At 31.6% G+C, this 24,543-nt stretch overlaps 4 protein-coding genes across 9 annotated transcripts; 2 read left to right on the top strand and 2 right to left on the bottom strand.

Moving 5' to 3' along the window:
• Window positions 1–848: 848 nt before the first annotated feature.
• Window positions 849–2,413, bottom strand: LOC129949902 (uncharacterized). The gene is made up of 2 exons (XM_056061623.1): window positions 1,914–2,413; window positions 849–1,844 (listed from the first exon to the last, which is right to left on the bottom strand). The coding sequence occupies exons 1-2, from the start codon at window positions 2,255–2,257 to the stop codon at window positions 1,694–1,696; spliced, it is 495 nt and encodes a 164-aa protein (XP_055917598.1). The 5' UTR covers window positions 2,258–2,413; the 3' UTR covers window positions 849–1,693.
• Window positions 2,414–3,411: 998 nt separating this feature from the next.
• LOC129951589 (translation initiation factor eIF-2B subunit delta) lies at window positions 3,412–6,638 on the top strand. 4 transcript variants are annotated; one of them, XM_056063828.1, is made up of 7 exons: window positions 3,412–3,557; window positions 3,759–3,803; window positions 3,986–4,660; window positions 4,715–5,086; window positions 5,148–5,327; window positions 5,802–5,929; window positions 5,985–6,638. In XM_056063828.1, exons 2-7 carry the CDS (start codon window positions 3,774–3,776, stop codon window positions 6,541–6,543), a joined length of 1,944 nt encoding a protein of 647 aa, XP_055919803.1. In that variant the 5' UTR covers window positions 3,412–3,557; window positions 3,759–3,773; the 3' UTR covers window positions 6,544–6,638. The 4 variants fall into 4 exon arrangements, with proteins under 4 accessions (XP_055919803.1, XP_055919802.1, XP_055919804.1 ...); XM_056063827.1 differs by having other exon boundaries at window positions 3,983–4,660; XM_056063829.1 differs by lacking the exon at window positions 3,759–3,803 and having other exon boundaries at window positions 3,421–3,557; window positions 3,983–4,660.
• A 671-nt stretch (window positions 6,639–7,309) lies between these two features.
• On the bottom strand, window positions 7,310–15,990 carry LOC129951347 (myotubularin-related protein 8). The gene is made up of 13 exons (XM_056063450.1): window positions 15,617–15,990; window positions 12,118–12,234; window positions 10,295–10,457; window positions 9,952–10,235; window positions 9,698–9,832; window positions 9,408–9,637; window positions 9,046–9,181; window positions 8,605–8,981; window positions 8,420–8,546; window positions 8,253–8,356; window positions 8,101–8,191; window positions 7,921–8,046; window positions 7,310–7,861 (listed from the first exon to the last, which is right to left on the bottom strand). Exons 1-13 carry the CDS (start codon window positions 15,860–15,862, stop codon window positions 7,724–7,726), a joined length of 2,274 nt encoding a protein of 757 aa, XP_055919425.1. The 5' UTR covers window positions 15,863–15,990; the 3' UTR covers window positions 7,310–7,723.
• Window positions 15,991–18,646: 2,656 nt separating this feature from the next.
• Window positions 18,647–24,243, top strand: LOC129952797 (uncharacterized). 3 transcript variants are annotated; one of them, XM_056065622.1, is made up of 10 exons: window positions 18,647–18,814; window positions 19,290–19,492; window positions 19,588–19,797; window positions 20,281–20,529; window positions 20,600–22,238; window positions 22,299–22,493; window positions 22,556–22,654; window positions 22,780–23,029; window positions 23,097–23,185; window positions 23,263–24,243. In XM_056065622.1, exons 3-10 carry the CDS (start codon window positions 19,632–19,634, stop codon window positions 23,468–23,470), a joined length of 2,895 nt encoding a protein of 964 aa, XP_055921597.1. In that variant the 5' UTR covers window positions 18,647–18,814; window positions 19,290–19,492; window positions 19,588–19,631; the 3' UTR covers window positions 23,471–24,243. The 3 variants fall into 3 exon arrangements, with proteins under 3 accessions (XP_055921597.1, XP_055921600.1, XP_055921598.1); XM_056065623.1 differs by having other exon boundaries at window positions 18,663–18,760; XM_056065625.1 differs by lacking the exon at window positions 19,290–19,492.
• Window positions 24,244–24,543: the final 300 nt, after the last annotated feature.

Here is a 24,543-nt window from a genome sequence, read left to right as displayed (position 1 = left end):
TCTCAATATTTTAGAATGGTCAGGTTCAGACAACTTGAAATTAAGGGAAGTTTCTTGTATCTGATTGGCCAGCTACCAAAATATTGCTGTCCAATTAAGTCAACTTTAATGGAAATTTTACTGGAAAGTTAGTCAAGCAAAATCTCCCTACCTATCAAGTCAAGTCTCATTCTGTCGAAATGACAGTTGATCATGTTTTTTCATTCAGTTCAAAGGCAAACTTTATTACTCTATGCTTTATGTATTTTCTGCACAACTTTTTTTAATGCTTGTTGCAAAAGGGTTCCCTTTCAATTTCGAAAAGAAATAACTAATATTTCTTAAAAATACAGAATACATTTCGTGATGGACTTGTAGCTTGCCTGAGGAGTGTTTTACTTTTTGTACCATGAACTTAAAGTAAAGATTTGTGCAGTAAAGTTCTGAATTTGAAATTCATGACACTTGAAAAACTAACTAGTTACTTGGTCCAAAGTTTACGTTCAAAGAATGAAGTTGACTGCAAATGAAGTCCCTTATGTTGCCTGAACCTGCCCAATGCTTAGAAGAAAATACGCGAATCCAAGGACTGTAAATAGTTATGTGACCTTTGTATATGAAACCCATAGTTCTATCATCGTAAGTTCTTATGAGGGCGGTATTGCAGTTTTTTCACATAACTTTTTATATAAAACAAAGATGTCATCGCAATAGTTAGAATGTTCGCTTCAGTGAAACCACAAATTGGCGAAGTAGAAATGAAGTCAGATTGATCGTTTATTTAATTTTATTAATGTTGGCGGTGCTGCTTTGTTGAAAAGTGTTGTTATTCAGTCAATGATGTTATAACATATTATATAAGTCTCCCATTAAGATTTTGAAGATACTTTTATTTCAAAATATTATAAATAGTTTCAAAATTTCACTAAAATTGTTATATGTCATTTTTTATTCAATAAACCCGATTCTTGTTATGAATTAACATTAATAGTTATATTATAAATCATTACCTACACACTTTGTAATTTATCGTATCAAAATATTTTGAATTTTAAGATTCATTACTTGTATTAAAACATAAGTTTTTACTTAAAACTCAATCTTGAATTTCTTATAAGTTAGGTAGGTTCCCAAAAATTCAAAAATTTGTGTTTCCGTCAATAGCATGAATAGTAAAAAATTGCACTAAATTTATGAGAATTTTTTAGTTAACCTCCACGAGCTTAGTGTTCAATAAAAGAAAGATATTTGCAATTTCCCTTTTTAAAATCAATCAAAAGCAGAATCAGAGTTGATTTCTGTTTAAAAATATTAATACTATCGCTTTTAAACAAACATAAGGGATGTCAATTATCCATTGTCTTAGGAGTTTTAACTTGTAATACTGTTAAATATGTTGCATTGTTGTCGACAAAGCTGCTTTTTATTCCAAACAACCAGAATTTAATTTAAATAAGTTCCCACTTTTTTATTTCAAAATGAGTTTTTATTTTTAAAGTTGTTTCGATATCTCTAAATATCACATACTTGTTACGAGAAAGCCCGATCAGTGAGTAAGTTGTGAAAATAGGTTTTTAGTGATATTGGACAGAAAGAACCAATAAATGCAAAAGTTTGAAGATATTCAAGACGTAAATGAGTTTGGGGTTGAGTATTCTTTTAAATAAATTATCATGGAAAGAGAGAGGCAAATCTGTTAACTCAAGCGCGTAAGTTAGGATACCCTTATTTGTCTATTAATATCGAAGACTGTATGATCTTCGTTTTCGCTGTCGTCTTCGATAGCCATCGGAAGTGGTGTAAGTTCCTGAGTAGTACGGTCTCCATGAACACCATACTTTCTTTCTGCTCGAGAAAGTCGCATCCTAAAAAAATTAATACCAACCCTTTTTAAATATATATTGTACCAGTTAATTTTTCATCTCTTTGTATACCTGTTAATCTTAATCAATATGAATAGAATTCCAACAGTACTCAGTCCGATGAAGAAGTAAAATCCCATCTTGAAAGACTCCGGAATGTCGCCTTCGTTCGGATATGGCTGGAAGATCATTTTTGTATCAGATGTATCATCATAGGCTTTAGCTTGGAAGCTATTTTTAGTAATATTAATAGAATGAACATTATTTTGTATGGAATTCGATGACGAGTTATTGGTCTGACTCGATATATTTTTTGAAATTTGTTTCATGGAATTTGTGTCATTGCTCGGCAGAGAATCACTTAATTTTATCACCAAATGTATCAAAATAAAAGAAATCAATTTCAAATGCGGCATTTCTACTGAGTGAGAAACTGCTAATTGTTTGACTTTCTATGGAATTGTTTTATCTTGTTAACAATTTTAATGCAAATGCAACATAAAAATTAGAGCAAAATGCATTTGACGTTTGTGTGTTTGTCTTGTCTCTTGTGTGATAACAATTTTGTCTAATTTGTTTTAACTGGTGTCACAATAGGTGTGAAGTGAGGATTGATTGGGTTTGGCAAATAAGAATGACAGGGATGTTAAGTGAAATTATGGTCTAACCACAAGTCCTAGGAGTTGTAGTTTCTCTGTTGGTAATTGTCTTCTTTTTTCACAAAACAAAATATTTGTATATAAAACCTATAATACTTTCATCGTGGGTTTTATTGTGGCGCACATAGTGACCAGGGCGCCATTAACTTTGTCAGTTTTTTCTTATTTAACTTTATGTAAAACTTCCAATGCCACTTTGAGGTTATGGCGAACGTAGACGTTACAAAATAGCTCAATGATAATGCTTAAGATTTTATAAACAAATATGCCTTTGATAGTTTGACGCAAAATACTTTTATCGTCAACATTTTTATCAGCGCAAAAAGCACTACATGAAATTTGTAGTTAGCAAATATTTTTTAAATCATGTAAATCAATGTAGGCTGAATCCACTAAAGATACAACTATCAAGTTTTTAACAATCAAATTACATAATCACCAAGCTTTCTGGCTGTGTCTATACACATTCTTTTAATTTGCACATGATGCCAAAATGATGGTTTCTATTGTAAATTTTTAGATTTCAAGAAAGAATAGAAATCAAATTACTTATCCTGTTTACTTTGAAATTTATCCTTCTTAAGTAAAATTCAAGTTTTTTAATTCACAGGAATGATTTTTGAACGTAAACAAAGATGACAAAAAGCTTTCAATCAGTGCTATAAACAACCTGTAAGACAAAATTGAAGATATGTTTCAATGATGATTATTAACAATAGCTTTTAGTGGAACCTGACTTCAATTTTGTTGCAGCAAAAAACAACGGACTCACTTGAAAGTGACTAATCAGTTATTAAATCATTCTATATATATTAATTATAGGGTGGAATCTACGAAACTTTGGATGGTACAACTTGTTTGCAGCTTAGTTCTCATTTTGTTCCTTCCTTAATCTTACCGTCGCCACATATCGAAACCGAGTATTACTGAACCTGTCCGAGATCTTGTTTTTGAAGTTTGACATTTCAATTTTCATTTCAACTTTTTGAGGTAGTTTCACAAGTTTTCCTAAAATTTCCATTTCCCAAAGTTTAAAGAGTTTTAATAACACTATAAGGTATTTATTATTCTAGTTAAATAAGTCTTGTTTCTTATTTTGCCTCAGGTAATGAATGTATATTTAACCATTATTATAAGAAAAATACCCACTGCTAAATTGTGCCCATGTGTCTCCACCAATAGTTGCAGGCACTACATGCATTCTAGAAATATGTAGTAAGAAATAATAAATCAATTTTATTTTTACCTGTTTCTTCAGCAATTTCATTTAGCAATGTCTAATTCAAACGGGGAAAACTTAGAGGTATAACAACATAAAGATTTAATTTTTATTGAAAGCTTTATTTTCTCTTTTTGGTTGAGCTTACTTTTTGTGTTTTACTGCGCTGCTGAATTTTGATTTCCTTAATTTTCCTTTAACAATCTGATTTATTTGAAAATTTGAGTGATAACTAATTAAATTTTGTTTAATGACTTACTCAGCAGCAAACCACACCATCGGTTAAAGAAGAAGGTAAAACTGCCCAGCAAATCAAACGCAGACGTAATCGGAATCGCAAGAAGAATGCAAAAGTAGAGAACTTGGTATCAAAGACTTTTCAAGCTAAGTTGATGGCCAATTCGTTACTATCTGAAAGCAACCGGGACAAGTCAAATCTTGATAAAACAAATATACAAAAAGTCGGAGATATTGACAACACAAAACAGGAATTGCAAGTTAAACCTCTGCCCTCAAACAGCAGTCCTGAACACGTAATAGAAAAAAAACCTCCCTCGCCGAACAACACCAATACCACATTGGAAGTAAATACCACGTCAAAAGAAATAACTATGAATCAACAACCAGCAGCTGAAAAGACCAGAGAGGAGATTAAGGCTGAAAGAGAGGCCAAGAAGTTGGCAAAACAATTAGCGAAGAAGAAAGGAAAAGATAGTCAAAATCCGGAGGCTGGCATATCAACAACAACATTTGGAAACATTGAAACTAAAGTTATTCCACCAACAAATAATTTGCCGCAAACACAAAATAACGAAAAAGATTCTAAAGCGTCTACAAAAGAAATCACAAATGCTCCTCCAATCGATAAGTCTCTTGACAAAAAGTTGGCTTCAATTAACATTTCTGCAAGCGATACTAAACCTGGAGAGCGACCAAAGGAGGTATTCTTGATGTTTTTTTGATGAATGCTATTTCTTTAATTTTGGAACTTTCAGGCGAAGCCGACTTTGACAAAAGCTGAACGCCGAGCCATTCAGGAAGCTCAACGTGCTGCCAAGGCTGCTGCAGGGGCAAAAACAGTGCCCAAGTCAGAAGCAATCACTAAAACCACAACCGAAAAGAAGTCCCTCAGTGTAGTACCTAAAGAAAATTCGTCTCCCCGTGCAGATAAATTGCAACTGAAAGCAAACAAAGATTGCAGAGTAAAACTTTTCAATCATTTGGAGAGTTGTGGAAAAGACTCGAACTTATTTGCCAACAATTTGAATATTCATCCAATTATCGTGAGATTAGGTGAACAATATGCCAAGAGAACAATTGTTGGTTCAAATGCTAGGTGTATCTCGTTTTTGAGTGCACTAAAGAAGGTAACCAAATAAGAACCTTCAGTTAAAAATAAGACACAACTGTAATCTTTTCAATTTGAAGGTTATTCAAGACTACGAAACACCAGCTAAAAAAGAATTCGCAAGGAGTCTAGAAACTACAATTAAAAACTGCGTCGATCATTTGCATAAATGCCGACCACTTGCAGTTTCTGTATGGAACGCCTATAAACATATAAAACATGTCTTGACTCAATTATCCGTTGACCAGCCAGAATCCGAAGTAAGTTGCATTTTAATTCAACCAAAGTAATATATTTTATTCTTTATAATGTTAAATGTCACACACAAAAGAAATACACCCTGAAAAATGTCAGTATAAATTGTTTTGTTTGACATATCGTTACCTGATTTACCTTTCAAAAATAATATTTAGTTAGTTTAGTTTGGGGCTATTATTATTATTATTTTTGGACTCTTTATTCCATAGATATTATTCCAAAACTTAACTTTACCAAGTTAGGTTATATTTGCTCTTTTTGTTTCTTGATGAGATATTGAATCAGGTAACCTTCACTTCAGATTAGTATGTTAGACAAAACATACATAGGTAAAATGGAGCCTAAATTATAACAAAAATATTTGGCTTTGAGATTTTATAAAAACGTTATTCAAAAACTACACGAATAATTAATTGATTGAAGTTTGTATAAATCTAAATATAAAATTTGAAGAACAAACATGTTTTTATTTCCAGCTTAAAGAACATCTCTGCCATTTTATCGATACTTATATTGAGAACCAAATTGGAAAAGCCGCTGAAGCTATAAGCAGATCAGTTCAAAATAAGATCCTCAATGGAGATGTAATTCTAACGTTCGGATGGTAATATAAAATATTCTACACAAATTATTTAAACTAATTTTATGTATTTAAACAGTTCTTCGCTTATAAACTACATTTTTGAAGAAGCTCATCGTCGAAATGTTGATTTTCGTGTCATTGTCGTGGATTCTAGGCCGTTTTTAGAAGGCCAAGAGCTTTTACGCCGATTGACTGCCACTGGAATACCATGCACTTATGTTCTTATAAATGCCGTTGGATTTGTTATGCCTGAAGTGACTAAAATACTGCTTGGTGCTCACGCTCTTCTTTCCAATGGTTATGTTATGGCGCGTGCTGGAACCGCTCAAGTTGCTCTGGTAGCTCGTTCATTTAACGTTCCCGTATTAGTTTGCTGCGAAACGCACAAATTCAGCGAACGATTTCAAACCGATGCAATTGTTTATAATGAATTGGGTAACCCAGATGACCTGATAATGAGTAACACCTGTCGCTTGATGAATTGGCAATCGCAAAATAAGTTATCCCCATTGAATTTGAATTATGACATAACTCCACCAGAACTAGTTACAGCTGTTGTAACGGAAGTTGCAATTTTACCATGCACAAGTGTTCCTGTGATTTTGAGAATCAAACCTACTGAAATTGGATATTAATACCAAACAAGCAAAGATTTCGAATGTAATTTTAAAAATACTTTAAAGCCATTGTTTAACGATTTAATAATAAAATTATGAGCCAAAATTAAGAATTTTGTTTGTTTCTCTGATGGAATTCATGTTTTTAAATCAAGTAAATGGCATATAACAAATAATTGTGTTGCCCATTGCACTTTTTAAATCTGAAACTGATGTATACTGGTTAAATATACCTAAGTGGATTTGACGAGCGTAGTAACTTACAACTCTCATCGTTCCAGTGAGTGAGTAATTTCAGGGATAGAGGAACCTTCAATTTTTTACCTAAACCCAACGGCTAATCTTCATGACAAAAATTACTCTTGGAGGATTTGCTAACTTATTCTCGCAAGAAGCAGAGTCCGTTAAAAATACATGCAGAGATTTAACATAGACCTCTGGCAGGATTGTTCTACTCACAAACAATAACGCTACGGGCACTGCTTTGCATATAGCCAAACTAATTTCGAATGAGTAAACTTAAATCCAATAAAATAAAAAATAAATATTTGTATGCGTACAGTGTCCTTTTTGCTGGCTAAATCTAAGGCTACTTTTATTAAACCCTTGTTTTTAATCATTTTAAAGTTATATATGTTATGGTAAGATTGAACCTCACAATTTTCCATAACACATTTGTGAACGAATCGGTTCGGTGTTAGCTGGTTCATACTTTTTCAAACAAAATTTAAAATTACGTTCAACTTTAATTCTTTTGAAATGTTCAAGAATTATAAATGCCAGATTGAGATTCCATATACACTGTTTTATTTATAATTATTTTTTAACTTTTTTCTTTCTAAGATTTTACATCATAGTCCTCCAACTTGTGCAACAACTATTGCTTAATAAATACATAAATTCAATATTACAAAATATTTAACAAAAAACATATCTCAGTCTGAAAATTATATAAATATAAATTTTAGTTATTATTATATTGTTTCAAAAACAGGCAATCAAATAAATAACAGTTTGTTGGTTATCATTATTATGTTTGTTTGACAAATAAATTGAAATGCTTTATCATTTTAAAAATAACACTTTTCTATATTAATACACATATTAAGAACCTCAAGCAAAGAACTATTATTTCTAGCGTAATATATTAAATTAATGAACTTTTACTGAAATGTCCTGGATCTCTTCCAGAAGTAAATTATGGGCTAGTTTTTTGTAATAGACGAAAACAATTTCTACAAACTGGTACAGGGTTTCCGCTTTCTTGCCCAGGTAATGCTATGCACTTATCGATGCAGCGAGCGCAGAAAATATCACCACACTTCCAGCAATGGCTCTGGTGAAATAAAAACTGAATTAAATTAAACTTATTGTGTAAGCAGACATTATTTAAACCTTCTTGCTGAATTGATCAAATGGTGTCGAACAGGAGCACGCTGCTACATTTCTTTGAGACTTCCAATCAACAGCAACGGAATTTATTTCTTCGGATAGCTTATTTGGGTCAACATCTTCGTTGAGCTACAATTTATTGCTGAATTTAAAGTTAAAAGAAAATATATAATATAAACTTACAGAAAGGTTTGAAAATGACATTTCTGCAGGTTTAAGGGGGTGGTCGTCATCAGCAGCCGAAAGTTCGCTCATCTTTTTATCGTAGTTAAATCTTTAGAAAACGAAAAAAAAGATTGAGAATCTAAAAAATGAGGATCAAATATGTTACATACTTATTATCATTCATTTCTGCGTTGGATGCATCCTTTGACTTTGTAGTTGCGTCTTGCAGCTTCTTGGCGGATTTTGAAATATAGTTTTTGAAGCTTGCAATTCTCTGCAAAATTGTATACTGATTACATAAATGGTTTTTTTTTAAACTATAAACATCTACTAATACCTTGGTTAAATGCTGAACATGATCTTCTAACGATGTACAATGATCTTTACTGACTAGCAACATATCATTTAATGGCTCTCGGGGATGCACTCCACTTTCAAAGCGACTGTATATTCCTCGCCAGAATCTAACAAGAGTTCAAATATAAATTTGCACTCAGACTGTGGATTCAAACAGTTACTCACTTGATGCACTGAGGCGCTAAGTTAGCTTTTATGGTTTCATCAACATCAGGCTTGTACAAAGGATTTATATATTCATTCAAATGGTTTGCCATAAATCCCCAAAGAGAATACGTTCTATCAGAAAGTTTTAGATCCAAGCGGTCTTTTTCACAGTTACCAATAAAAGTTCCGAATTGACAAGAATGCACGTGGTCATGTAAGATAAGAAGGAAACGTTCGTTGAACTCAAAAGCATCATTTCTTTGGTTCATCAATTGCCAAGTGCAATCTAGAAATTGTGTGAAAATTGGTGAGACTTCTTTGGGATCTGTTTGAACGTGGCCACAACGTTCACTGAATTTGTGTCCGAAAGCTAACCAATCTTTTTCAATCAGGGCCTGATATGCAATTATTTTTTGAAAAATATTTAAATGTGCTATTTTTAATATCAATACTAATTACCTGAAAGCCCTTAATTGTTCTGTAGTAAGGATCCAACATAAGGGAAGCAAGAGAACAAACTTGAGCTGTTCTATCCCAACCATCCGAACAATGAACAACAACAGAAACATTTTTGTCTACAGCATTTGCAATGAAACTAAAATATTTGAAATTTGCTCTTATAATTATAGTTTAAAGCGATGAAAAGAAATAATAAATCTATTAGTACAACTCTGCTCAATTATTGTGAACCAAAAAAAACATTTTATATCGTTTTGGCACATAACTCTGATTTCTTTTTTCAATCAATGCAGAGAGATGTTGGAGAATTTCCAACTTGCACATCATAACAATCGATTAAACAATGTCTAAGTAGTATTCACCTAGATGTATCTAATATTGAGCGTATATGCTTCAGCCAACCGGATGACTCCAATGAATTCAGAAAGCCACTCATGGTAGGTGATTTCTGTTCACACGTTTCAATCAGTTTTTGTAAGCTCGTTCTCTGCACATGAATATTTTCTATTCCAAGAAAGTGAAATTTTATGTTCTCATAAAATGCCTCGTTTTCGTATCCCTTGCCTGCTGCCCTATTTGCCATGGCATTTATCTATACAAAAGTTATTTTTATGGGAGAGATCTAATGTATGTGATGGGTAAAACAACTTACCCTGGGTCGGGTGTCCACAACATACATATAATCGGTAGTTTGATTTGTTTTACGTATAGCTTCGAGCATTTGTTCGTCCTCCAGACATCGGGCACTGAAGCCCGAAAGTGGTTGACTGCATCGACAGATAGACGCCTTTATAAAAAGAAATCAATCAGAATACAAAATTGGAATCATCAAAAGTAAAACATAAAAAAGAAAAAACAAATTATTGTCTTCGTATATTTTGGTTTTCTATCATCTCCATAACAAACCTTATTTGAATGTAAATATGTTAAGGCTGGTAATCGTCCTTTGGACCGAAAACGTGAACTTCCCATCAGCATTGCTGTTGTAGCTTCGACTGGAACATAGACTTGCCTTGGGTATGTGTCACATAACTCGTAATTTTGATTCAGTGAGCTAAGAGTCCATTTGTCGTTAGGAATGCGCATTCGCTTGTATTCACTTTCAAGTTTAAAAAAATCCCATCCAGCTGCCTTTGGGAACTCATCTTTTGTCGGTGTATAGTTGAAACAATACAATTTGTTTATGGAAACTAAAAATGTAAACAAATTGGTTTTACTAAGTCCATTAAATATCAGGCCTTTCAATTACCTGGTTGAAAAAGCTTCATTAGGGAAGTATAGACATCATGGCATTCGGAATCTTTTGGAATGACAAATGTAACGGATAGAAAAGTTTTACATCGTATCAACAATGGCGAACCCGTTGTACTAAGCGGAAGCTTTTCCACTGAAGCAATATGCATGTGAAGAACCTGTACGTTATATATTTACTGAAGTTAATCTCAAAATTTAAATAAATTTCTTACTAAACTCTTGACGTATCGTGTACAAAATATAAAACCAGTTTTGAGTTACATATGTATAAACATCACAATGCAAAATTAATGTTTTATTATTAAAAATACATTTCAAATCTAGGACACTAAAAAGAAACTAGGAAACTGCTTGATTTTTGATTTTACATTGACATCTTAGAGTTTGAAAGTTTTAAGAGCCTTCCTCTTGTGAATGAAATAACAGAAATAGCTTAGGGTCCCATTTTTTCCTAACGCAACTTAAACTACACCTCCTTACACAAGTGTGATGAAAACACAAACACAAAATAATTTTAAAATACATTTTTTAGTTACATCACTTAGAAGGAAATCCAAAAATAATTTGACTCACAAAAGGCAACGCTTAGCCGAGATTTTGCGTCCCACTTTAAAATCTCTGATGAGCAATCTGTCTTCTGTATGACACTATTCTATTATTACAACAAAAAATTGGAACACAAACAACTTAGATGGTGCATAGTTATTTCTTAAGAATTGTTTTATTGCAGTTTTATTCCAGAAGTGAATACTAAACCCTGGGGCACATTCTCAGCAAAAATAAATAAAGAGCACGACTGGGTCACCAGCGCTTACTTTTGTAATGAAAACAAACAATTGTTTTTTTGTATTTATTAGACTTTCAATTTCTAAAAAAAAGCCAATGAGATAAAATTTTAAACGAACAGCGCATCAAAATAAAATTTATTTGAAATGCATCAAATATACTTGCGAGAACAATGAAATGTTTGCTTTAAACAAAGTTTTCCTCTTCATTAAAGAGCTGACTTATGATGTTCTAGAAAATCACTTTCTTGTGCCAAGTTTAAATTTAACCAAAAACAATTTAACCTATTAGGATTCTAAATCACGGAATTTTAACCCCAAAAGACAATTTTTTGTCCATATTACTCCTTTAATTGCTACCATATACGCATTGCTTACATATTAGGCATCGATTTTTCTTATATCGAAGGAAGGAAAAGAGATTCTAAAGATGATAATTTTGTGTGTGACGATGATACACTCACAACACAACACAACACAACATACATGCCTGTATCCACTTATCCTAAATAAGTGAATCAAAAAGAAAAGTGAAGTGTCTATCAAGTGGATAGTGGATAGTGAATGTTTTGTTTGAATAAGATAATCACGTAAAACGAGGACCTATTTAAGCAGCTTTTAAATATTTATTTTGAAGGGATAATCGTTTTCATCAACTGGAGACATCGTTGATCTCGTGTGCTAGAAACTGTGTCATATTTCTTTTTGAATTAATTACAATAACTTTAACTTGTTTATTGGATGTCTTCTTCTTTGTCTCATGTAAATTGTAAGATTGTAAGCTCTTAACCGAATTGTTCAATATTTTTAAATATTAGAAAAAGACAAATAAATGATTGGTATTTTAAAAATAAGTGTACATTTTTAAATTGCAAATGCGTGAATATTTTCTTTATTAAGGAATGAATTATTTTTAATTTCTATAAAAAATAAATGAACCCCTAAACATTTTTAGACCATATCTTTATTTACTTACTTACCTCTTAATTTTGTTAAAAGCACTTTTTTTAAATTATTTTGTTTACACACATACCCATGTCTCTTTGTTTGTATCCGGCTCAACAAATATTAAGTGAGTTGCTGTTAAATAAAGAGTTCCGACAATTGGGTTTTTGGAATTGTAGCGATCAATCATCCGAACATTCTCTACCTAAAATAAAAAATACATTCATTTTTAATTTAAAATGAAAATAATAAAGAAGACATGGGATAAATCATTAAAAGCTTAAAACATCAACAACAACATCACAAAGCTGACATTTAAATAGTTGACATTAATTTTAATCCAAAGAAACACCATCTAAACGAACAAAACAAAGGGCTTTATGTTCTTTTAAATATGAGGCATTGTTAAGCACCTCGCTGAAACAAAGAAGCAAACATTCTCTTGTCAGGAATGTTGAACTCATTTGGAGTTTACAAAAAATTGCAACAAGTCATGAGCAAATTTCTTCTAAACCAAAAAGCAAATACATATGTATGTATGTTAATCTATATAATGTAGCATTGAATGAAATAGTATTGTTGTAGCATGGTCTGCTTTTATGATGAGTTTTAAAATTAACAAATTTTATAAGCAAGAACATGAAGGCAATTAGAAAATAAATTGATTTTACAACTTTTGAAATTGATTAGACTGCAATGCGATATATTTTTATATATATTAATTTGTAACACCGACAAAGAAATAAAATCGTTTAAACATTTATCGATTCGAAAATAATAATTCGTAAAACCATACAAAATAAGTAAGTAATTCATTCATTTATTGTTTCGTTTTGCTTTTGGTATATTGTTTACAATTTTTATAAATTTTGCAGCTATGGCATTGCCGTCGGCTCCGTTAGCAAATCAAAATAATTAAATTTTCTAGGTTTAAACGATAAACAAAAATTAAATAAATTTATACAAATTTTGTTATAATTAACAAACTTTATGTATAAATGGTTTTTAAAAAGTAATAGAGTGCTTTCCATTTAAAATTGTTTAATACTTCTACTGTTTCTTGCAGCGTCAGAGATTTTTTTCCAAAGGTTGCATTTCTTTAGGCAGAAAAAACGGGACATATACTAATGAAGTGCAAGCAATCTTCTTTTGCTTTCAAATCACATAGCGTACAAAACTGATTAAAACTGCCGTTTTATGGAGTTCACACCTTGTTTTAAATATTAAGGATATTTGACTGTAATTCAGTGAATCTTTAAAGTAGATTGATTGCATTAGATTCAGGTTCAGTTGTGAGTAAAGAATCCTGCTTTGTTCCAAATTTTCACAGTTTTGTATGATTTTGTAGAAAACCTCTAAGCTATATATATTGTTATATATGCTATAGATATTGTTTTTCCACACACGTTTCCCAGAGCTTTCCATATCGACATATCCACCAGTCTTCGTTTTTTAGCTCATAAAGTGCCATTCGTTTTGTCAGTCGGTCATCATAATGGGATACAACCTTTAAAATGTAGTCTGCTTGCAATTTAAGCGTGCAAGTAAATATTTTTGGAAGTCCTGTTTCCAGATACAGGGCATAGTTAGGTGTGTTTAGGGGCAAATTAAAAAGTTTCTTCAAAAAACATCTGTGAAACTTTTCTTTCTCCTCGTATTCGTTGATTCCCCATACCTAGGCAGCATAGCAAAGCGAAGTTTTTATAACACCATCAAATATCTTGTATTTCGCAGATAATACTATTCGCTGGTTTGAAAATATGTTCCTCCAGGCTAGTTTTAGCAAACTTTATAAAGTCTTGGCTTTAAAATTAATTAACGTGATTTTTAAAATCTATTGTTTTATTAAAAATTACTCTCAGGTACTTGTATTCATTAGTAATCTGTACAGGGTTTCAATAAAAGTGCCAATTGTATGCAGTGTGGTTACGTGCAGATCTCGAGAACACCATTATTTTTTATTTATCTACATTAATGACAATTCCCCATTTATCGCAATAATTAGCTAGGCGATTAATTATTAGTTGAAGATTTTACTTTGTACTTAATATTTTCTTATCTTAAAAAGTACATTTGCGTACTCAAAAGATTATAAGGAGAGAACTAGTTCTTCTTAACAATGCTGGTTCAAAATGGTTTATAGGGTTAAGTTTAATGAGTTAGGTTTGGTTAACAAAGCAAATCAATTAGAAATGAGTAATTGTAATTAAAAGAGCAAGGCAAGTATTAAATTTTAGATAGTACCCATTCTATCACACGACATTTTAGAAAGAAATTTGATTGCACTGAATAAACTCGGCCATGCACTCTTCTCTGAGCTCTAATCACACTTCCTACCGACATTAGACTTACTTTACTTTATTTTTGATGGCTTACGAAAAATAAAACTATAAAAGGAACAATGTCTTAAGAAGAACTATATTTTAAAGATAAATATCAGTTTATTGTAATTTTTGCTTTTATGAAATTAAATTCTTTTTTAATTTAACACTACATCAGCATGAGGATTGCGTCATTATTTTTTCTTAGATAGAAAAAACAAACATAATTCCTTTGATATAAAATTTGTATATCTATATTCTATGAACAATCAAAGGGACAAGTCGTTAGAAATTCTTTATTCTATCCTTTTTGGTTTTAAGGTGGTAGACCTTTGACCTTGAAAGCGTGCATGTTATGTGTTTTTTTTGTAATTGAAATACAAATCAAAGAGAATATAATATTTGTATCAGTTTCATCATTAAAGATTCACAAATGTAGAATTATATGCACACATAAGTACATACGTACTCAAAGAAGGTTTGTATTACATTGACTTGCATACATTGATTTAGAGTTTCGCTCAAATGTTCAAATTAAAATACAAATCAAAGAGAATATAATATTTGTATCAGTTTGATCCTTAAATATTCACAAATGTGGAATTATATGCACACATAAGTACATACGTACTCAAAGAAGGTTTGTATTACATTGACTTGCATACATTGATTTAGAGTTTCGCTCAAATGTTCAAATTAAAACTATTGACTAGATTAAGGATGGTAACTGCTGATGATTACACATGAGAAACCCTAAAGTGACTTTGTGTCAATCAATGGAACATCTTCTATGACGTCAAACAAAAAATTAAAACGAGTCATCATAAAACAGATAACTGTGCAAAGGTTTATTTTTTTTTTTCAATGAGATTTATTTTGCAGCTTTTACTCCAATTTGATTTAAGCATACTCGTATTACAATGTTTTATTTTATTTATTGAAAACTGTAAAAACTGACTTCTTAAAAATCAATATTAAACTATTACAAATTACATTCGATGTTTATTTACTCACTGGATAGATACACATATAGGTAATGTTTGTGAAATAAATGTATGTATATGAAACCTAATGTGTTGGTAGGTCAAGCATGTACATAGCATATAAGGAAGAATTTCTTATCATTTTAATTTATCTAAGAATAAATACAGTAATTATTTCACTATCAAATCTATAGACCACTGTGATTAGGTAGTTGGTTTGAGGTTGAAGATTTGTGTTGCATAATAATAACAACTGATGACAACCGCCAAAAGTGAAACGCACCTTTTTGATCACATTGTCTCCATTATAATATATTGGAGTTTCTTGAAATTCTTCTTCTATCCACGAAACAACTTTGTCGGAGACAAAAGGTGGGACTGGGACTCCCCATAAACGCTTATTTACATCCGGTTCGTCAGTTTCTGGCGATATATTATCAAAACTTAAACGCAGTGCCGAAGTAGGAGATAATTGACGCTCAATTTCGTTAAATTTATTCATGAATTTGGTAAAATCCATAATTTGCATGGATTTATCAAACCGACTAAGCCACCCTACTTTTTGGATAAAAAAAAAGAAAGTTTAGCAATAATATATCCGATTGTAACTTTTTTTTGAAACCGCAAATTTCGTTTTACTAATCTCTATCGGCCGACTAGCTCTTAACGCATTTAAAGGATAACTGAGTAGGAAAAGTAGAAATACAATTTTCGCTGTAGACGAAAAGTACCTTCTCTTTGACGCAGACGTAGAAATTACTTTGCAGTTTGGGGAAGAAAAACTTCACTCATTGAATCATACACTAATGTTAAGATAAAACTGCATAATGTTCGAATGCATTTGAAGGCAAATGGTTTAACTAAATTGAGCATAACTGAAAACATTATAAAGTTAACTAATTGGTTTAAATTTAATAATTAAATCTAATATTTGTTGTATGTATTACTTGCAAAAAAAAACGCATACCTGATTCACTGTCCATTTTCTTTACTTACTTATGTTAGGACTTTTGGAAAAGATAATCATTTTATTTTGAATGGTATACACATGTTTTTTTTTTAAACCATGCGCATGGTATAATTTGCTAATCTTTCTTTTATCAAATATGGAACAGGTATATGTTTGACCTGATCTTTAACTACATGCAGTGTTAAAATTAAGTTTTTTACAATTTCTTTGCCCTTGAAAGGAAAAAGTGTAAGAGTTTGTAATTCTTTCATACTGACATGGACATGACCACTTATTCTACTTTTTGAAAATATTCTTCTTAACATAAAAGATGTTAGAATGAACTAGTGCGTACATATTACTTTTCTGATAAAAAGAGGGGCTATAAAATAAATCTAACGAATGTTAAAATTATATGCAAATAAACAGTAACTTGAATTAAGTAGGCCGGTAAGTTTAAATTTGTTATATGTTTAATTGCAAGTTTCCCGTCTCCTTACTATACCGATATATGTAGATTCTAATTAGAAAGTAACAGTTTATGACCGTTTGTCAGGTTATCCATGGATTCTGTTGACATTGTTTATTGGAGTCCCATCTACTATGTTTTGTACAAGAACTGCAGTCTGCATTGGACTTTACCAAAAAGCTAGCATATAAACTGGCTCCAGTAACTTTACAAAAAATTGCAATATTCAAATAAAGCATAATAAGATCTAAGTCTTAAAGCATATAATATTGGCTAGAGCTTGAAACTAACTTTATTTAAGAATCTTTTAACATGGTTTTGAGTGAGCTTAAAACTGTTATTGTTTACAAGCATTAAATTTATTTTATAAGTTTATCCCATTACAAAGACTATGAAAGTATAAAAACATTGCAAAATTATAAGCAAGGTTAATTTTTTCTGCTTTTAGATGTGTATGTCGTAGTTGCTCTAAAAATTATGAAGTTGAGTTGAACTTTGAAAATGATTTCGTATATGAGTAAGACAGTCTAAAACAGTAAATAGATTTTAAATTATAAACAATTCACATAAAATTATAGGTAATTGGCTTGATTAAATTAGTTTTCCAAAATGAACAGTATGTAACGTTATAAAACTACCCTGATTAATTAAACAGTATTTTAAAAGTTGTTTGTATAAGGTCTTACAGGAATGTTCTGTAGCACTACTTTTATTTTCAATTTTTCAAAGTTTAATTTAAGTTTATCTAAAAGTAAAAGAAAAAACTTTACCTTTGCTAATTTAATGTCATCCATATTTGTTTCGATACTTTAACCCCTTAAGTTCTATACACACAATTAACTTTAGTATTAGTCTCAGTTTAATTCACTTCTTTTATTTGTTTAATGCAGTATTTTTCACATTGACTACAAAAACAAAATATATATTTTATAATTTTAAGAAAACGAAAACACACAAAATCCTTTCTTGGTTCTTCTTATTGACCGACACGGAAGAAAACAAAAAAAACATTTTTGACATTGACAGCGTGATGTTCAGTGATAGATAAAAATGAATGCGTTTCACAAAAGAAAGTGGTGCGTTCTTTTCTTTAAAAGAGTGGAACTAGTTATGTTCCCTTAACTCAAACAAAATAGAGTAGTTGTTTTTGCATGACATTGACTTGAATCTTAATTCCGTTAATATACAATTTATCTGAGTATACTTTAACATTAAGCATTCTGAATGGATCGAAGTAAAATTTCTTGACAGAAAATGTTGACAGTTAAAGTCATACATTTTATTACATCCAATTTTTCCCAACTTAAAGTTGCTAACAACTTATTTGCCTAGAAGATCTCCCATTACCACCTAGAGCAGCTTTTAGTTGGCAGGGCGTAAGCTCCAAGTAAACTAAGTTTATATTTAGAAATCAGTCAATTAGGTCCATTTGTTAATATTTGATACGAGGAGAATTCTTTAATGACCGATTGCAGAGACCTAAATTTTAGTCTCAACGAAGGTTCAACTTCAACCTTATTTTATCTGCCGAAATCTGAGAATTTAGAGTGGTGTTTAAAGGCGTAAATATTCTTTGATGTTAATGTAGGACCGTGGCTTTGGGCCGAAATTTACTTGCAATTTTTGTTGCCACTTTCCCGCTCATTTCTGACCACCAATAAATTGCTAGTGTTGTAGAAGATTGCATAATTCATAAAATTGTCAACTTAAATGACTAAAAACCTGAGTAGAAAATTCGACTTTAATTCAACTCGAACTTTCGATTGTGTACATAAACGGAGTGAATACTAAATTTTTATTAATTCACGTTCAAGTTGCGTTCAAAGTTCGGTTGAATTTTGAACGTGCCCAATTAGAAATCAGCTTAGAGCTAGTCCATGTCTATTGGATTTCAATATGGCCACTAGCCATGCACTTTGCTACGGGTTGTGAATTAAATTTTATTTTTTAGAACTTGTCGCATTCCTGAGTGTGTTGTTACTAAAATTTGTGTGACGTTTGTTAAAGTTGTAATAACTTCTACTTCACCTTTTTCTCCAAAAGAAAATCTTTTCAATTAAAACGTAAATCGAATATACTAAAATATTCATGAATACTCTGAGTTGGTTCGGTTTCTGGTTCTTATGAAAAAATGGATTTTATTAATTTCGTGTAAAATAAAGTAGTTAGAATATATGCATACATAATTCATATGGAGTAGGAAAAGTTGTGTTTCTCTACAAGACATTTGTCTTTCTGAAAATTCTGCAACTGCCTAGAAAAACCTTTCCAAATAGATCCATAAATACGTACATAACAAAGTTAAGAAAAGGAGGAACGAAGAGATTTATATGTATTACTAAAGCTCTTCGGTCTTTATTAGGTTTCGGACTTAAGTTTTAGCGAAAGAGTTGTATAATTTGTCGCGCGGCCTTATAATAAAAATATTAAGCAAGATTTCATTCCATTGGATTATTATCACTGCCACAAACCAATTAACTCCCATACTACACACATATCTATTATTAATTATTAACGCATATCTTTTGAACTCCAAAGACTGTTTTGGAATTAATTGGCAAATTCATCGAAAAGGCTAAGAAATAAACCTGGTTTTTGTAAATTCTTGAGTAGAATTAATTACTTAGGACGATTTTGTTTTCCCCTAACTTTCTTCTACGCGAGAATAAGAAAATAGGGCAAGTTACAAAGGAAATACCAAGGTATATAGACCAACCTATTTAGCTCTTTCAAAGGATCAGGTAGGTTCTGAATTATATTATGTGTATTTATTAATGGTTAATACGAATTGTGAATTCATAAGTAATAGTATTTGATATCGGTTCTAAATCTTCAGATAATAAACCAACAAACCTAGTTAATATACACAAGTTGCGCAACATGGAATCTATGGAATACGAAATGGCAAGAAATATGACTCTGCTGTTCTTCTTGGAGCGACTATTGGACAAAGGGGAACCACGTACTGTCCATGATCTAAGTTGTCAATTTGGGGCAAAAGAATTTACGAAAGAGATGCGTCAGATTGCCGGTGGAAGTCAGTCAGGTAAATGTCCAATGTTAGTTTTTTGTAATTGAATTAAAATCATTGAAAAAGGTGTATAGTGTCGTGATTCACGTGTAATTACATACATTAATATTTTCACATTATCGTAATAAAATGTGTATTTCACTGATACTAATCCTATATTTAAAAAAAAACTCGAACCTTGTTGCGTTTCTTTGAATAATTGAAAAATCGTCGTTATTTTGAAGCCATGATAATGTTTCTTATATTGAACAAAAACGAACGAAAAATATATTAAATTATAACGACAAGTATTTTAATAGTTATTTTGTTCAGCAACAGGTTAGGTTATTAAATGCAATGTGTGGTTTGTTACTAATATTTTAAAATGTGCTTTGCAGCAAATATATAAAAGCAGTTATAAAATTAGCTAAGTGGAACAAACTATGAATCTATTTTTTAATGTTTAAAATTAGAGTTTAAAGCTTGTATACAAAGTTTGAAAAAAAACATCAATTTTAGGACTGAAAAAATTTCTGGCGCAATATCCTTCAATTTTTTTGGTTGATGGCGATTATGTCCAAGTCAATTCATATCAAACGATCACCGACGATCCAAACGGAAGCTATGCTGGGCGTCGAGATTACATCCAAGAAGCAAAGGACTATTTCAAGAACAAAATGCTTCAATACGGAATAGGAGTTGAAGTTCCCGTTAAAAGTCTACTTGGCCATCGTAGTCAAGCGTCACCACAAGTAAGGCACATCTCAGGTAAGACAATTTTTTTGTGGAAAATATTTTGAATAATATTTATAAGACCACACATTTCTTGCTTATTCAGGTCAACATATCAAAGAATTTACTGATTTTCTGATAAAACATCCCGACACATTTAAAGTAGTGAACGATCATGTTGTAATCGTTGGTTGTGAAAATATGGACGATCTTCCAGCATCGGAACGTTTGCACTTGCCTCAAACCTATATTGACACGAAGGGAACACAACAAATGCTTGATTTTTTTGCTCAGTGCATTGAAGTTAAAGGTCCCATTCTCGTCGATCAGCTTTTCCATCTAGTTACCTCGAAGTTTCCCCAAGAACAATGGCTCAAGATGTTCAAGACGCCAAGTGATCTGACAACATTTCTTCGACTTTTCTCCGATTGTTTCAATATACAAGCAAATCTAGTCACTCTTCTACAAAAGCCAAAACTCTCTGATTCTCACATACAGCAGGCTCAAGCGAAGTCGAGAGAACAATATAATGCAATTAATAATATAGTTAACAATAATCAAATGAATACTCAACTAAGCACTTCATCTCCCGTTCAGCAGCAACGAATTCATTCACCCGTATTCCGAAGCGTAAGCAACAATTCCAATTATAGCAACAACTGCAATAATAACACCATAGCGCCAAACTTCAAATTGAACGAACCTGTTTCAAATGTAAATACTAACAGTACATTTTCATCAAGAGGTGAGCCAAACAGTGGATGTGAAAGTTTTGTGATGTCTTCAGAATTGCAAATTGAAAATCTTTGCGAAAGAAACTGCCCCAGCCCTTCTACTAGCTCATATTACGGCAGCAGTTCTGTACAAAATCCATCACCGAATCCTATAGTACCGTCAACTCATTCGCAACAGCCAACGGTTCCCGAAAGAATTAATAGCCAAAATCAAACACTCAAGCAGCGAATTAACAATTTAGTTATTAGGACCCTGGCGGAAAACTTTGAAAAAGATAAACAATCAATGGCAGCGCTTGGAGACCATGCTAAATCTGGACTGGGTTTCGTTCCCCAACAACAGCAACAGCCTCAACAATATAGCCCAGCTCATTCACCTAGTCATAATTATTTCGTAGGCGATACATGGAAAATCAAGATTTTACAGAATACTCGAGTCATTTCAACTATAAAAGAGAGTCTCTTCGTAACCGATGCCATTCTCAAATTTGCACAAAAGAATCAAAGTGTTGTGATTTCTGTAGATTGTGAAGGCATCAATTTGGGGGTAAAAGGCGAGATAACTCTTATTGAAATTGGTACAACAAGAGGAGAGGCGTTTATTTTCGATGTGCTGACTTGTCCCGAGCTGGTATCGGACGGTGGGCTGAAGAATCTTCTCGAGCACGACTGTGTCATCAAGGTCATTCATGATTGTCGCAATGATTCGGTTAATATGTACTCACAGTTTGGTGTGCTTCTGAGAAATGTATTTGATACTCAGGCCGCTCATGCTGTTGTTCAATTACAGGATAGCGGTAAACAAGTATATAAGGCAAAATATATATCATTGAACTCATTGTGTGAGCTGTATAATGCGCCGATTAATCCAATCAAGGATCAACTTAAAAATGTTTATCGACGGGATCAAAAGTATTGGGCTAATAGGCCACTGTCTCGCGATATGCTTCTGTATGCGGCAGGTGATGTCCTAGTATTAATTAACGATCAGCTGTATTGTAATTTGGCGAGGTAAAATTTAAATCGCATGAACGTTTTTGAATTTCAGTAACGAAAATTTTAACTTTTTAGACAAATCAAACCCGAAAATCAACAACTGTTTTCCGAATTATGTACGGAGCAAATTTTGATGCAAATTAAGCCGACGGAGGTAAAAATTCGCAAGAAACAAAGAAAGATAAGCAGTGAAGTAGCAGATTTAAAACAAAAACTAGGACAAACAAATAAAAGCATTGTTCTCAGTAATAGAGAAATAAGATTACTTCGGTAAGAATTCAAACAAAAATTCTTTAAAATTTTCTTTTTAAGTTTAATGTATTTAATTAAAGATACATGGACCTCACTGAAGATGAAAAAGAACGTCTCAAGGGCTTCTACAAAGTCGCTAAAAAACTCGAAAAAATGGAAAACATTAACAATCAAAATAGGTAAACTTTATGCATATTTTAGTTAAAATATTTAAAAAAAAAAATCGTTTTAATTGTTATTACATACTATAATAATTGATTTATTTGTTCTTTAAATTGATTTTAATGTTTATTCAATTATTTAGAGAACATAGTGACTCAGAAGATGATCAGGAGAATGTAGAGATCGACAATTTCCCAAGCTTAGATAGTGTGCCATCCGACAATTCACTTACTGGAACTTTTTCCCCACGTTTGAACTCCGAACCCCCAACTTTGACTGAGTCCATGCAGATGATGGATGAAATTCTTTCAAACAGCTCTATGGATCGATTATCAAAAATCGATAAATTAGAAGCCATACTCTCAGCGGCAACTCTTTTGCCTAGTGATCAGGTAATGCCCATACAACTTTTAAACAGTGACTAGTTTAAATATTCTTTATTGCACTTAATTTTTCAAGATTATTACGTCTAATTCGATCACTGAACAATTGGGTTCGAATATTGCGACAACTGAAAATCTTCAAATTGTTAGAGAAAAATCTAAAAAGTAAGTTCTTTAGCGTCGTAGATAAAAATAATGATTAATAATTGCTGTGTTCGTATATGTTTATTTTGTATTTACAGTAATAAAAACTGCAACTGTAATAATGAACTTAGTCTAACACCAACCACTCGTGGCAATACTGACCAGAAACCGATTGAAAAGGCCGATGCATCTTCACAAACTTTAAGTACTGGTGACATAGTTATCACAAAAATATTCTTCCAGGAAGAGCAAGAAAAGGCCAAAGAAAAAGTTCTCACATCTTCACCTAGGCGATCAGCAACATAGGTCAATTTAATAATTGTCAATTACTGCAATTTTATTCGCTGTGTGGTTCTATGTTCTCATTGCACCTCATAAGTTTTTGTTTTCTTCAAAAAATCGGAATTTAAAAAATTGAATAATTAGAGAAGAATATAAGTGATATTTATTGTATTTTTTATCAAATATATATTATTAGGGGTTTAGTATAGATCAGGGATATGAATCGCGTTAATTATATTTCAGTAACACTTGAATTTTTTTCTTCCAAATATTGTCACAAATTAACAAATAAAAATGAGGATAGACATTCATTTTTTGTCATGATAAAAGTTTAGTTTATATAATATTGTGCTAAGAATAGACAAAGAACTAACTATTGTGCTTTGATAAATTATTCTAAGCCTAAAATAGTCAACTGAAAATAATTTTCTTCTGAAACAATATCAATCAAAACAATCAAATGGTACTAAGAGAATTAAATTTGTTATCTATTTTATTCTGTTTATTCTTGCTGTTAAACTTTTCAATTCGTTGCAAAATTGTAAATATATATAGTTTGGTTCTTTTCTATATAAATAAATATTCATCAAACCGTTTTATGTAAGTGAACCTTTTAAAACTCATGCAAAGTAGATTAATTGGACCAAATAACTGCTGTTAAAAATATTAACTGATTTATTTTGTTAAGAACCTATAAAAGTTAAAAAAAAAAAAAACAAAAACAAATAACTAGCCATCATTTGCAACTATTGGTTACTAAATTTTTTTTACATAATAAACCTTACTAAAAAGCTTTATATATTGTTTTAATCAGATCAATACACTTAAAGTTTAGATGGAGGGTTCTTCAAACTGTTGGTTACTAAATTTTTTTTACATAATAAACCTTACTAAAAAGCTTTATATATTGTTTTAATCAGATCAATACACTTAAAGTTTAGATGGAGGGTTCTTCAAACTGAGAATTCTTAAAGTCCACTGCCTTACAGGTTGATTAAAATCAGAAATTTGTGGAAAATTCTATTATCAATCGACCCAATGGTTTGGGCTGTAGAGAACAGGCCAGACAGACAGACGGACAAAATTTCGACTTTTCT

Source organism: Eupeodes corollae, chromosome 3 (genome assembly GCF_945859685.1).
Source record: "Eupeodes corollae chromosome 3, idEupCoro1.1, whole genome shotgun sequence".
In the NCBI taxonomy this organism is placed as follows: Eukaryota; Metazoa; Arthropoda; class Insecta; order Diptera; family Syrphidae; genus Eupeodes; species Eupeodes corollae.
Note: the sequence above shows the minus strand (reverse complement) of the source record. Positions and strands in the feature narration are given on the sequence as shown.

Excerpts from the sequence above, each read along its gene's own strand:
- LOC129949902 (XM_056061623.1), bottom strand. The coding sequence starts at position 2,257 with ATGCCGCATTTGAAATTGATTTCTTTTATTTTGATACATTTGGTGATA. Across the intron at positions 1,845-1,913 it reads ATATTGATTAAGATTAACAG|GATGCGACTTTCTCGAGCAG; the intron begins GTATACAAAGAG and ends TAATTTTTTTAG.
- LOC129951589 (XM_056063827.1), top strand. The coding sequence starts at position 3,774 with ATGTCTAATTCAAACGGGGAAAACTTAGAG. Across the intron at positions 4,661-4,714 it reads CTGGAGAGCGACCAAAGGAG|GCGAAGCCGACTTTGACAAA; the intron begins GTATTCTTGATG and ends TGGAACTTTCAG. Across the intron at positions 5,328-5,801 it reads TTGACCAGCCAGAATCCGAA|CTTAAAGAACATCTCTGCCA; the intron begins GTAAGTTGCATT and ends TTTTATTTCCAG.
- LOC129951347 (XM_056063450.1), bottom strand. The coding sequence starts at position 15,862 with ATGCAAATTATGGATTTTACCAAATTCATGAATAAATTTAACGAAATT. Across the intron at positions 9,833-9,951 it reads CATATTTACATTCAAATAAG|GCGTCTATCTGTCGATGCAG; the intron begins GTTTGTTATGGA and ends CTTTTTATAAAG. Across the intron at positions 7,862-7,920 it reads TTGATCAATTCAGCAAGAAG|AGCCATTGCTGGAAGTGTGG; the intron begins GTTTAAATAATG and ends TTATTTCACCAG.
- LOC129952797 (XM_056065625.1), top strand. The coding sequence starts at position 19,632 with ATGGAATCTATGGAATACGAAATGGCAAGAAATATGACTCTGCTGTTC. Across the intron at positions 22,655-22,779 it reads AACATTAACAATCAAAATAG|AGAACATAGTGACTCAGAAG; the intron begins GTAAACTTTATG and ends TCAATTATTTAG. Across the intron at positions 23,186-23,262 it reads GTTAGAGAAAAATCTAAAAA|TAATAAAAACTGCAACTGTA; the intron begins GTAAGTTCTTTA and ends TTGTATTTACAG.